This window comes from Montipora foliosa, unplaced genomic scaffold (assembly GCF_036669935.1).
Source record: "Montipora foliosa isolate CH-2021 unplaced genomic scaffold, ASM3666993v2 scaffold_459, whole genome shotgun sequence".
NCBI lineage: Eukaryota > Metazoa > Cnidaria > Anthozoa > Scleractinia > Acroporidae > Montipora > Montipora foliosa.
Window position 1 is genome coordinate 637,501 of NW_027179766.1, and position 12,500 is coordinate 650,000.

Below are 12,500 nucleotides of genomic sequence, written 5' to 3' on the forward strand. Positions count from 1 at the left end.
AGGAAGAAAAAGATCCTAATGATTACTTGTACAATTATCATCAAAAGAAGCTATCCTTCGGACTACTTTTAATGTCATTTGATAATGCTATCAGAGAAGGGGACGGTCAACGGCTATTTGATATTTATAAGGTCACATTGCTGATGTTTAAAGCAAACAACCATCCCAAGTATGCATACATCAATCTTTTGTATTTAGTAAAAGTCTGTGCCATTCTTCCTCAATTTGAAGCCGAGAGGCTAAAGTGGAATCGATTTATAAACACAAGAGGTGGCAAGGGACTAAATATATCTCTCGATTTGCACAAAGAGCATCAAAACAGGTTGCTAAAAACCATGTGGAGGGCGCTCGGGCCCAACCTTGATGAAAAGAACGCTGCTAGAATTGCTGGTACTTTAGAGTCAATGGAAAACATCCTGACAGGGATTGATAAAGATTGTAAATTATCTGACAGGTCATCCTTTAGAAGTGTTAAGAAAAAAAGAAGAAGCTGTTAGTCAAATAACTACAGACCTAGTTTCTATTAATGCTGTCCACTACACTAGGTATAGGAAAGGTCACTCCTCTTTCCCTTACATTGAATCAAACATGTTTTCAGGACTTGACTACAGAGACCTTCATCAATGGATGACAGACAAAGTCAAGTACTGGGGATCGATTCAAGAGTAATTTAATTATTTTACACAGACACTCATTAAGGTGTAATGAACATTGTAAATTAAGCAGATATGAAGAGTAGTATTGAAGGTGATATGTTGTTCATGTCAAAATTGTTATCACAAAATGTCCCCTAAATTGTACACATGCAAAGTTCATAATCCTGTTTGTAGACTGGATATATAGTGTGTAAACCACGATCCCATATTGACTTCAGGACATGGATATGTTGTGGTTCAAACTTGTTCCTGGTTAAAAAAGTTTTTAAACCAGTTCAATTTTGTTTTTCCTTTGTTTCAGATTGATAGTGAATATTAAATAAATTAAAATCAAAATTGGATTGGTTTCAAAAATTTTAAACCAAGAAAAAATTTGAGCCACAACCTATGTAATTATGTATCATTGAACTCATAAATTGTTTGTATGCTTCCATTAGACAGTGTCCTCAAGAAACAATAATATCAGTATTGAAGTTATGATTACATTTCAGCATGCACTTGTAAAAACAGGTATAAGGGGCATGATCATCAGTCCAATATGTAAAGAATAATCAAATAAAGAATGACTTTTACTAAGTGTGGTAGACTCATCTATTTAAGTCTTTAGTAATTAAACACTACATTACTAGGACCACACTTCAGGAAGTTCATCCTCATCCTCAGGGGTATCCAAGAAGGAATCATCAATAGCATCTTCCTCTAGCACTTTCTGAAAGTAGTCTATTTCACAAGCTTGGTTGTTTTCATTTCCAATCATGTTCATGGACTCATCAAAATTTGGAATGTCATTAAAAATGTCTTGGATGATTTCTAAAATCATAATTGCATGTGACAACGAAAAAACTGGGCAAATATGCAGTACATCTCCAACTGTAAATAGAACAGAACAGTTGCTTACAACATCCTCAATAAGTTGAGTAGAAAAGCCATGTGTAGAGACAGCATCACCCACCAAGGTAGATGAGGTCATGTTCAGTTTGATTTCATTTAATGCTGCTTTAGGATCATCCTTGTCTCGCTCACTCACAATCCTTGAAAATTGATTCTTTCTTTTACCTTAATTTCCTGAACTGCTTCTTTCACAGTCAAAAGTCTTTTCACATTTGACCTCTCCCTGGCAAGAACAATAACAGGTGCAAAACTTACAGCACTGATGACCAGGTTGCAATGGCTGTATATCTGAATCCAATTTATTATATGCAGCCACATGAAGACAAGACACACCATCAGAGTGGACAAAGTTCTTTATTGCTTGCTTGCAATGGCTAAGCTGGTGGCCATGATAAATGGTAATGACGTGGCTGGGAACATTATCTCGTCCGGCACGCCCAGCCTGTTGATGGAACTCCAAAAGGGTCCGAGGTGGACCCCAAATAATGATGAAGCGAATATTTGGGAAGTTAACTCCCATACTTAGAGCTGTGGAAGCTACAACAATTCTCATTTTCCCTTCTCCTTTCATTGCATTAAGAACTCTGTCCTTGCATTTCTGCCAAGATCCAGAACGGAAAATTCCAATTAAGCAGTCATTGGGGTTGTGAGAGCCTTTGGGTGAATAGGCTGAATCACCCAGCTTCATCATCAGGTAGTTGACAACAGACGCTATCTCAGTCATCATTGGACAAAATATTATTGTCTTCTCTGTCTTTTCACCCTCCTTTTCTACTTTCTGAATTAACCAATTGAGATCCTCCATTACTTTTTCCTTTGAGTTTTTCTTCACAGAAAATCTTAAGTTAGTTCTATTTGGGCTGATTTTGATTATGATAGGTTTTTTCATTGCCAGTTTAGAACTAATGGCCACAGAAGTACTTGGATCAGCAGTTCCAGTAAGTGCCAACACTGGTGTGCCTGATGAAAAAAAAAAAAAAGAAACTACCAGTAATTTAATGAGAGTTATGATAATAATTTATCATCATCATCATCATCATCATTTTTAACAATTAAAATAGGACCATGATTTGCTGTTATTATTGTTGTTATCATTATTATTATTATTATTATTATTATTTATTATCATCATCATCATCATCATCATCATCATCTTTACCATTACCATCATAATTATTGTTTGTTTGTAACATCATTTTCAGAATTTTCTGAGCAACTTACAGAGTCAATAAAAAGATAGAGGCTTAGACATACAACGAAATGGTGAGACTAAATTACAATGAATCACAAAACCTAAACCAAAATCTTTCCAGGTGTTAGATGTACATACCTTGTTTACATATTGACCTCAAAATGGACAGTTCACCAAACGCAGCTCTGAAAGCCTTCCTACCTTTCCTTTCACTGAGAAGTAACAAACACAATGAATAGCTTCAATTCTTAAAAGTTTATTTATATCTTGATTAGCGCTTCTGTACAACGATATATTGGATTATAAAACTCGACACAGTGAGTATGGTATGGTATTTTATTTATCCACATTACACGGATGAGTACAAGACTCGTTTAACATGAACGTGAGTGTACCATAAACCAAATCATCTTTACCTTTCGGTCCAAGTTTGAACAGTATGTGACTCATCCACTACGATTAATCCTACCTTTTGGTGTAAAGGTGATTCATGGTTTTTCAAGACTTCTTGGAAGTTGGAATTTGTGCTTGCCACGTCTTCAGCACTAGCGAAAATGAACTTTTCCGGGCACTCCAAAGTCAACTGTTTTAATGTGCTAGAAGAAATGTCCCACGATCTCGCCTCTGATATCTGATCTTGGACAATGCTCACCAATGGTGAGACAACCAAAACGGACACCTCATGTTGCAGAAGAAGTGATTTCGCTTCAACAAAAACCCTGAAAATAACACTTTTTCCGAAGCCAGTGGGCAAGATTGCGAGGACGTCGTTTCCCTCTAACAATGAGTTAACAGCGGATAGCTGCTCATCTTTTAAAACGATATTGTTAAACCTTTCCTTACAAACGCGTCGAACCACACCCAAACCGATGTCATCCATTTATCTCCGCGCGAGTAAGACGGCCATGTTTTTCTACCAAAAGAATGGACACGAGAGATTGACGGGCGATTAACCAATGGGAATTTTACGTCCAGAATCTGGACGTAAAACACGTGGAATGTGGGGGTTTCTCTGCAGGCGCTCCCTCCCCTTCTCTCCCCAACCACCTCTCCTCGCCCCGGCTACGCAGGCTATATGGACGAGGCATTGTTAATTTTACTGATAATTATTCATTAAGATCCCATATTCTCCTTCGGTCTTGTCTTGTAGGTTTGAGGCTTTGATCCGACAACGTAAATTGAAATAGCTGTATAATATGGAGCCAAAACTTGGAGATCGCTGAAATTAGGTTCAGTTCAGCAACTCCCCATTGTTTTTGTTTTGTACAGGCTTCGTTAGTTATTGATAAACTGCTATTCCCAATACTTGAAAAGTAACGACTGTTTCTGTCAGTAGCGATCATTTTATTACTGTCATTATTATTATAAGATGTGCTTTTTTTCTCACAAAAAAATGGTACCAAACGTTGTACCAGAAAACAAACAAACAAGACAAACACAAAATGCAGTGGAATAACATAATAGCTTATAAAACAGGGTCGTAACGAGGTATATGGAATCAGGGATCAAAGGCCTGAAATGGACCGGGATCAGGGATCACAGCCCTGGGATCTGGAATCACAATGCGTGGGATCGAGATCAGCAGGATTTTTCATGGAATCAGGTATCAAATTTTTGCGGGTTCAGGGATCAAAATTCTCATCATTTTTGGAATGAGGGATCAAATTTTTGGGTAAAAATATGGGATCAGTTACGAAAAAATATGCCTCGTTACGACCCTGTTAAAAGGCCAAGCTCCAAATGCAATTCAATTGTAGACCTAAAGGGGTTATCAACTACTTCTCAGATTTCATTTAAAACAGGTGTGTGAGTCACTTATAAGTAAGTCAAACAAATCTTTGTAAAACGACCAGGCGCAGCATGATATATTTTTTGAAAGGTTATATACAGTTGGGGCACTATACTCACAGCCATATCAGACTTGTGAGCCCTAAGAACACCTTTTCATGGAGTTCACGTATTTCATTGTCATGAAGGTATCTAGAAATAAAAGCATGGAAAGCAATGCCTAAGAAAAGTTTTGCAATGCTACGTTAAAGTTACAAGTATAATTTATCTCAATTCTACGTTTAATTAAAAGCATACTTGGCGACATTACACAACTCTAATTGAGCTAAAACAGTGCAACGAGTAGCCTTTTCTTTGGTTTCGTTGCCAGCTTTCGCTGATCTTGATTCCTGACTCATCAGGGAATCGGATAAAACAGTTTGGAATATCCTGGTGATATTGCAATATACCGAGAATGGAGGAAAGCTTGTAGTAAAACCCGGGATTAGTAAGAACTTTAACTTGAGTTCTCACCAGAGCTGTTCATTCACTAATAAACCTGCTACTAGGAGACACCAAACGGTAACTGCAATCCAGTTGTTCTTAGTCCCAATAAGTTCCCATGGCAATCATAACGGCTTAGATCTCAGAGCGGCAAAATCAAACGAAAATGGACGACATTATACCATTAGGTATCAATAGTGTTTTTGACGTAAATTGTTTTTTAAATTGGAGGAGCGTATGAGATCTCTATGGCAAAAAGGCTTTTAATTTTTTTTTTTTTAACGCAATTCTATCTGCAGTGAACACATCCATAACTTGACTGCATGGTGATAAACTTGCAGCTGTTTTAGCTTTGGAAGTCCGCGTCGGACAAAACCTTTTCTTTTTTAGTTCATTTCTGTTCAAAAATATAAAAAGGGAAAAACAAACAAAGAGGAAAGAAAGAACCGTGACGTGAATTTATTGTAAACAACACTTACATGGCTTGTCTTGATGTTTACTTATTTCATACAAGAAAGTTCCTGCATTCTTACAATCGAAACTAAAACTGAGAAAGTAGCACTATGACGAATGCTCGTGCATGTTATCAAATACCATTGTTAGGCTTTGACTGTTCATGGTATGTCTTATTTCTGTGTTAGAATAATTATGACCCTGTGTATAAAAGATGATTGACTATTTGCATTAAAGAGTTTTTTGGTTGCTGCTTGTTATAATGTGAATTGGCCGTTACTGTACCGTTCGTTTCATGGACGTGTCAGGTTACCGAATCTACGTAAACTATCTTTGCTGAAATGCTAGGAGGCGGACGAGCTGAGCAGTGGAGCCTTATTTGCTTTACCACCGCCAGCATCTCTTGATATTCATGGCTCAAACGCTGCAGAAAAGTGGAAGGAATTTGAGCAAGCATGGAGAAATTATTCGGTAGATATGAAATTGCATCAGGAACCAAAGATCGTACAGATTGCGACGTTGTTGACAGTGATCGAGGAGCCGAAGCTAGAATTTTTTTCTCCACGTTTACGTTGAGCGATGATAACCGAGACAGAATACAGCCGGTGTTAGAGAGTTTTGCTGCTTATTGCCAGCCGCTGAAGAATGTTCCTTTTGAAAGATACAAGTTTTACTTTAGAATGCAAGAAGGGGTGGTTAAGAAAGGCTCACAAAAGCTTATGAGGGAAATTCCAGGAAACATTAACCTCTGGGAAATTCAGAAGACAGCATTAAAGGGGAAGAGCACACATTCTACAGAAGGTCCTATCCATCAAGTGACAAAACTCCCAAGTGCCCCAGGTCCAAGGTTTGGACTCGACCCCTGGAGAAGAAACAGAGTCTCATGAACTGAACATTTATGATGACAATAATAATGATAATAACAATGATAATGATAATGATAATGATAATAATAATGATGATAATAATAACAATGAGAATGAGAATGAGAATGAGAATGAGAATGATAATAATAAAATCTTACTCCAAAGGATGGCTTAGTTCAAAGGAAAGTTATCGATTCCATCACGCGGGGCGCTTCCTCTAAAGGGGCTCCCAAGGAAGAGGAAAACTACTGAAACAACCAAGGAGGAGGAACCAACCTCGTTCCCAGGGTCTCTTTGTCGATGAGGAGAGAGGCCCTGGTTGGGGCTGGTCACGTAATTCTTCTCGAGCCATTGTTAAATTTTGACCCGCAACTGGGCGAAAGCGGTCGTCTGGCCACAAAATCAAATGCGTTGTGATTCCCTTCCTAGCAATGATGACAGGGCTTACACTGACACCCATCCCCAAACAGGCATTCAAAAGATTTCCTAGATTTTGGGAGACACGTGACCAGACCCAACCAGGGTCTGCCCTCGATGACAATGGAGACCCTGGGAACGAGGTTGAAAGATGAACTTGGCTATCAGTCTGGAAACGCTAAAAGGGAGAAACAGAGATAGGCTTTAAACTTGTGAGAACTTTAAACTTTAAATTTGATGACATAGAAGATGAAGAGGAAGAGAAAGAGGGAGAAGGTTCTCAAACAACCATCAGTGGAAAAGCGTTCTTTGAGGTTATTCAAAGAAGTATGGATTTGATTTAACTAATGCAAAAGGTACTAACAACCAAAAAAAAAATTGAAGAAATCCAACCAACTTTAATCGCAAAGAAAAAAAAAACAAAAAATACTACCATCCACAAAAAAATTATTTACTATAAAAAATTATAGAGAAGCGACGAATCAATGGGAAGCAGATGAAAAATAAATGCATCATAATTCAAAAGTAAACGTACATTCTGACTCATCAAATGAAGAGAAATGTTTGATTCAATCAGAGATGATTTAAAATCTTATCTTTTTTACGTTACAAAACTGTACCTAAAGTAAGTGATTTAATATTTGCTTAAGTTGAAAACTTAACAGCAAGCATAAACGAAATTAGACTTTTAAAAGGGAAAAAACATTTTCAACTTCCCTAATTTATCTTTAAAATGAAGGCAGTCATCAATATTAAAACAATGATAATGTTTGCTGGCGATGGTCAATATTGAGATGTTTAATACCCAAGAGAAAAAAATGTGGAAAGAACTACACACCTTAAAAAGAAAACAGATTTATTTTTTTCAGCCTTCGAATTCAGTTTTCCATTTGCAATTAAATACATGAAGTTTATTTAGATTATGATCCACAAAAACTACACGATTATCACAATGATTTTCCTCTTGCCCCACATAATTTAACTGTAAATAATGTAAAAAGAAAAAGAATCCGTATCTCGGCTCAAGGCAAAAATATGTCCTAAGTATTGAATATTTAAGGCTTTCTCTTCAACTGGGGATAAAAGTAAACATTTCAAGGGACTACATACCATGAAGAAAAACGGCTTAAACCACATATTGTAAAAAATACAAAATTGAGAACAGAATCAAAGAACGAATTTGTCTATTGGCTAACTCATACAAATCCTTGAGGAGTGACCAGGCGCCTACAAATATACTTTGTTAAAAGATTATTTGGACAACTATACTTACAGCCATTGCAGACTTGTCAGACCTGAGAACACCTTTTCTGGGAGTTCACTTATTTCATTGTCATAAAGATCTCTAGAAATAAAAGCATGGAAGGCAACGCATTAGAAACATTTTTCAAAGCTACGTTAAAGTAGTACTAATTTATCTCAATACTACTTTAAGAGGTGTACTTGGCAACATTACACAACTGTAATTGAACGACAACAGTGCAATGATTCCCGATGTGGCTTTTATTTTGGTTTCGTTCCCAGCTTTCGCTGATCTCAATTCCTGATTCATCAGGTCATCGGATAAAACAGTTTCCAATATGATATTGCAATATACCGTGGATTGGGGAAAACTTGTAAAAAAACCCGGGATTAGTGAGAACTTTAGCTTGAGTTTCCACTTCAGTTGTTTATTCACTATTCAAACTGCTACTAAGGGATAACACCAAACTGCAACCTCGTCCCCAGGGCCTTCTCTTCGACGATTTTCAAAAGGGCGGCTCGTCGGAAGAAGACCCTGGGCGAGACTAGACTAACACCATTCCAGATTGGCCCAATCATGCGAACAGGCTGATTGGTTTAAATACATCCTAAAGCAGTATGGCGTATGTGGCGAGTATTTATAAGTATAAGAAAGGGTTATAGGAGGTTGTACTGCAGTTCAGTTCAAGCGATGTTGAATCAGACTGCCGGGAACGATTCGAAAGGGTTGTCGTTTCCGCTAGATTTTTATCCAAGTAGAAATAAACCGGGGGAAATATAAATAACAAGCATTTACTGGAAGTACAAATGTGCCTACAGCTAGCGAGCTGCAGCGCGCCACACGCAGCCTTATGTGCTGTTATTTTCTGTTCTATATTTGACTTTCTGAGTACGGAAACAAAGTACAGCTATCGAGAGATGGGATAAGAGAGTTTTAAGAGTTTGTTATGTTCGAATTTCAAATCTAAAAGGAGAGCTTAAGCTACGACGACGGCAAGAGCAACGAGAACGTCATCTCAAAATATAAATTCACGTTATTGTAATCACTTCGTGATTATTTCAACCTTCTTAATATGACAAGGGTGTGGTAATTCCTCAAAAATGGCACTGGTCGGAACGGCGGTTAAATTAGGGGAAAAAATGAAAATTTATCCTCAAGTGCTAACTTTCTTCATAAAACCTCAAATTTGGCTATTTCACGTTGTTGTTTTTCTGACGACGGCAAAGAAATAGACAAAAGTGAAAAGCTCACGTGCAGGGCGTGCAAAGCGATTGTTTTTTTTTTTCCGCTAAACATGCAAATTTGTGACGTTGTCGATGCCGTCGCCGTTGTCGCTGCTTAAGCTCCCTATTAGGAAGTTTAAGATCTGCGACGCGACGGTAACGAAAACGTCATTTAAAATTGCAAGTTCAGGCTTATTAATCTTTTTCGTCATTGTGTCGTCTTGTCTAACTTCTAAAAACTAGTGTAACTTTCCAGGAACTGAATTAGGAGGTGCGGTATTGAATCTACGACAAATTGGTCATTTCACGTCGCAGATTTACCGAAATCGTGAAAGAAATGTACAAAAACTAAAAATGCACGTACGGAGCGTGCAAAGCTATTGCTTTTGCTTATTAAATATGCAAAATTTGTGACGTTTTCGTTGCCGTCGCGGCGTAGATCTTAAACTCCCCATTGAGACAATGCGCAAAACAGAAATGTCATTGGCATCGAACATGCGGCTAGTGCTATGTTCGAGTTCACAAATCGAAAGTTGTTCAGCGTTGTCTGTTCTCTTATCGACAACGATATGCGTTACAACAGTGATCAAAGAGAGGCAGTGTGGCCCAGTGGTTAGGGCGCTTGCCTCGAGATCCGAAGATCCCGGATTCAAGATCCGCTCTGACCACTCGTAGTAATATTTGCTTAAGTTGTAAACTTAACAGCAAGCATAAACGAAATTAGACTTTTAAAAGGGAAAAAAATTTTCAACTTCTCTAATTTATCTTTAAAATGAAGGCAGTCATCAATATTAAAACAATGATAATTTTTGCTGGCGATGGTCAATATTGAGATGTTTAATACCCAAGAGAAAAAAATGTGGAAAGAGCTACACACCTTAAAAAGAAAACAGATTTATTTTTTTCGGTTTCAGTTTTCCATTTGCAATTAAATACATACCGGGAAATGTGAAAGAAAAAAAAAGAAAAACTGCAATGATTTCCCATGCCTTTATGAAGTTTATTTAGATTATGATCCACAAAAACTACACGATTATCACAATGATTTTCCTCTTGCCCCACATAATTTAACTGTAAATAATGTAAAAAGAAAAAGAATCCGTATCTCGGCTCAAGGCAAAAATATGTCCTAAGTATTGAATATTTAAGGCTTTCTCTTCAACTGGGGATAAAAGTAAACATTTCAAGGAATTGCATTCAATGAAGAAAAACGGCTTAAACCACATATTGTAAAAAATACAAAATTGAGAACAGAATCAAAGAACGAATTTGTCTATTGACACAAGTGAGAGATTTCGAGGCAATGAAAGGTATAGACTACGTTACAGAGAATAACACATATCATGCATTTTACCTTTCGACACACCCATCCGAAAAATTGGTTTTTGCCCTGAGCGGGACTCGAACCCACGTCTCCCTGATTACTAGTCGGGCATGCTAAGCCACTACACAATCAAGGCTACCACGCTGGCAACGCAGCAGATTAATGGGGCGACTTTAGCAGTGTGGGGATCCTTAGGGCCCAACTTTTTTTTCACTTGAGTGTATATCTTTGAATCTATAACCCCAGACAGGGCTTAGAACACAAGTGAGAGATTTCGAGGCAATGAAAGGTATACACTACGTTACAGAGACTAACACATATCGTGCATTTTACCTTGCCACACACCCATCCGAAGAATTGGTTTTTGCCCTGAGCGGCACTCGAAACCCCCCCCCCCCCCCAATAATCTGCTGCGTTGCCAGCGTGGTGGCCTTGATGGTGTAGTGGCTTAGCATGCCCGACCACTAATCAGGGAGACGTGGGTTCGAGTCCCGCTCAGGGCAAAAACCAATTTTTCGGATGGGTGTGTCGAAAGGTAAAATGCACGATATGTGTTAGTCTCTGTAACGTAGTCTATACCTTTCATTGCCTCGAGATCTCTCACTTGTGTTCTAAGCCCTGTCTGGGGTTATAGAGGCAAAGATATACACTCAAGTGAAGAAAAGTTGGTCCCTAAGGATCCCCACGCTGCTAAAGTCGCCCCATTAATCTGCTGCGTTGCCAGCGTGGTGGCCTTGATGGTGTAGTGGCTTAGCATGCCCGACTAGTAATCAGGAAGACGTGGGTTCGAGTCCCGCTCAGGGCAAGAACCAATTTTTCGGATGGGTGTGTCGAAAGGTAAAATGCACGATATGTGTTAGTCTCTGTAACGTTGTCTATTGGCTAACTTATACAAATCCTTGAGGAGTGACCAGGCGCCTACAAATATACTTTTTTAAAAGATTATTTGGACAACTATACTTACAGCCGTTGCAGACTTGTGAGCCCTGAGAACACCTTTTCTGGGAGTTCACTTATTTCATTGTCAGAAAGACCTCTAGAAATAAAAGCATGGAAAGCAACGCATTAGAAACATTTTTCAAAGCTACGTTAAAGTAGTACTAATTTATCTCAATACTACTTTAAGAGGTGTACTTGGCAACATTACACAACTGTAATTGAACGACAACAGTGCAATGAATCCCGATGTGGCTTTTATTATGATTTCGTTCCCAGCTTTCGCTGAGCTCAATTCCTGATTCATCAGGTCATCGGATAAAACAGTTTCCAATATGATATTGCAACATACCGTGGATTGGGGAAAACTTGTAAAAAAACCCGGGATTAGTGAGAACTTTAGCTTGAGTTTCCACTTCAGTTGTTTATTCACTATTCAAACTGCTACTAAGGGATAACACCAAACTGAAACCTCGTCCCCGGGGCCTTCTCTTCGACGATTTTCAAAAGGGCGGCTCGTCGGAAGAAGACCCTGGGCGAGACTAAACTAACACCATTCCAGATTGGCCCAATCATGCGAACAGGCTGATTGGTTTAAATACATCCTAAAGCAGTATGGCGGATGTGGCGAGTATTTATAAGTATAAGAAAGGGTTATAGGAGGTTGTACTGCAGTTCAGTTCAAGCGATGTTGAATCAGACTGCCGGGAACGATTCGAAAGGGTTGTCGTTTCCGCTAGATTTTTATCCAAGTAGAAATAAACCGGGGGAAATATAAATAACAAGCATTTACTGGAAGTACAAATGTGCCTACAGCTAGCGAGCTGCAGCGCGCCACACGCGGCCTTATGTGCTGTTATTTTCTGTTCTATATTTGACTTTCTGAGTACGGAAACAAAGTACAGCTATCGAGAGATGGGATAAGAGAGTTTTAAGAGTTTGTTATGTTCGAATTTCAAATCTAAAAGGAGAGCTTAAGCAACGACGACGGCAAGGGCAACGAGAACGTCATCTCAAAATATAAATTC

At 38.4% G+C, this 12,500-nt stretch overlaps 1 protein-coding gene and 1 non-coding gene across 2 annotated transcripts in view; one reads left to right on the forward strand and one right to left on the reverse strand.

The window, feature by feature from the left end:
* LOC137989441 (uncharacterized) overlaps nucleotides 1-12,500 on the reverse strand; it is a 98,841-nt gene that overhangs the window by 56 nt on the left and 86,285 nt on the right. Inside the window, exons 2-5 of the mRNA XM_068835260.1 lie at nucleotides 8,020-8,091; nucleotides 4,648-4,719; nucleotides 2,878-2,951; nucleotides 1-2,507 (exon numbers count right to left, since the gene is read on the reverse strand). The exon at nucleotides 1-2,507 is cut by the window's left edge and continues 56 nt beyond it. Of these exons, the coding sequence (XP_068691361.1) occupies nucleotides 1,714-2,436 (723 nt within the window). The 5' untranslated portion in view covers nucleotides 2,437-2,507; nucleotides 2,878-2,951; nucleotides 4,648-4,719; nucleotides 8,020-8,091 and the 3' untranslated portion in view covers nucleotides 1-1,713. The remainder of the gene's footprint in view (nucleotides 2,508-2,877; nucleotides 2,952-4,647; nucleotides 4,720-8,019; nucleotides 8,092-12,500) is intronic.
* Nucleotides 10,966-11,039, forward strand: Trnas-acu (transfer RNA serine (anticodon ACU)). Its single transcript has one exon. It is a non-coding gene; the product is annotated as a tRNA-Ser (tRNA).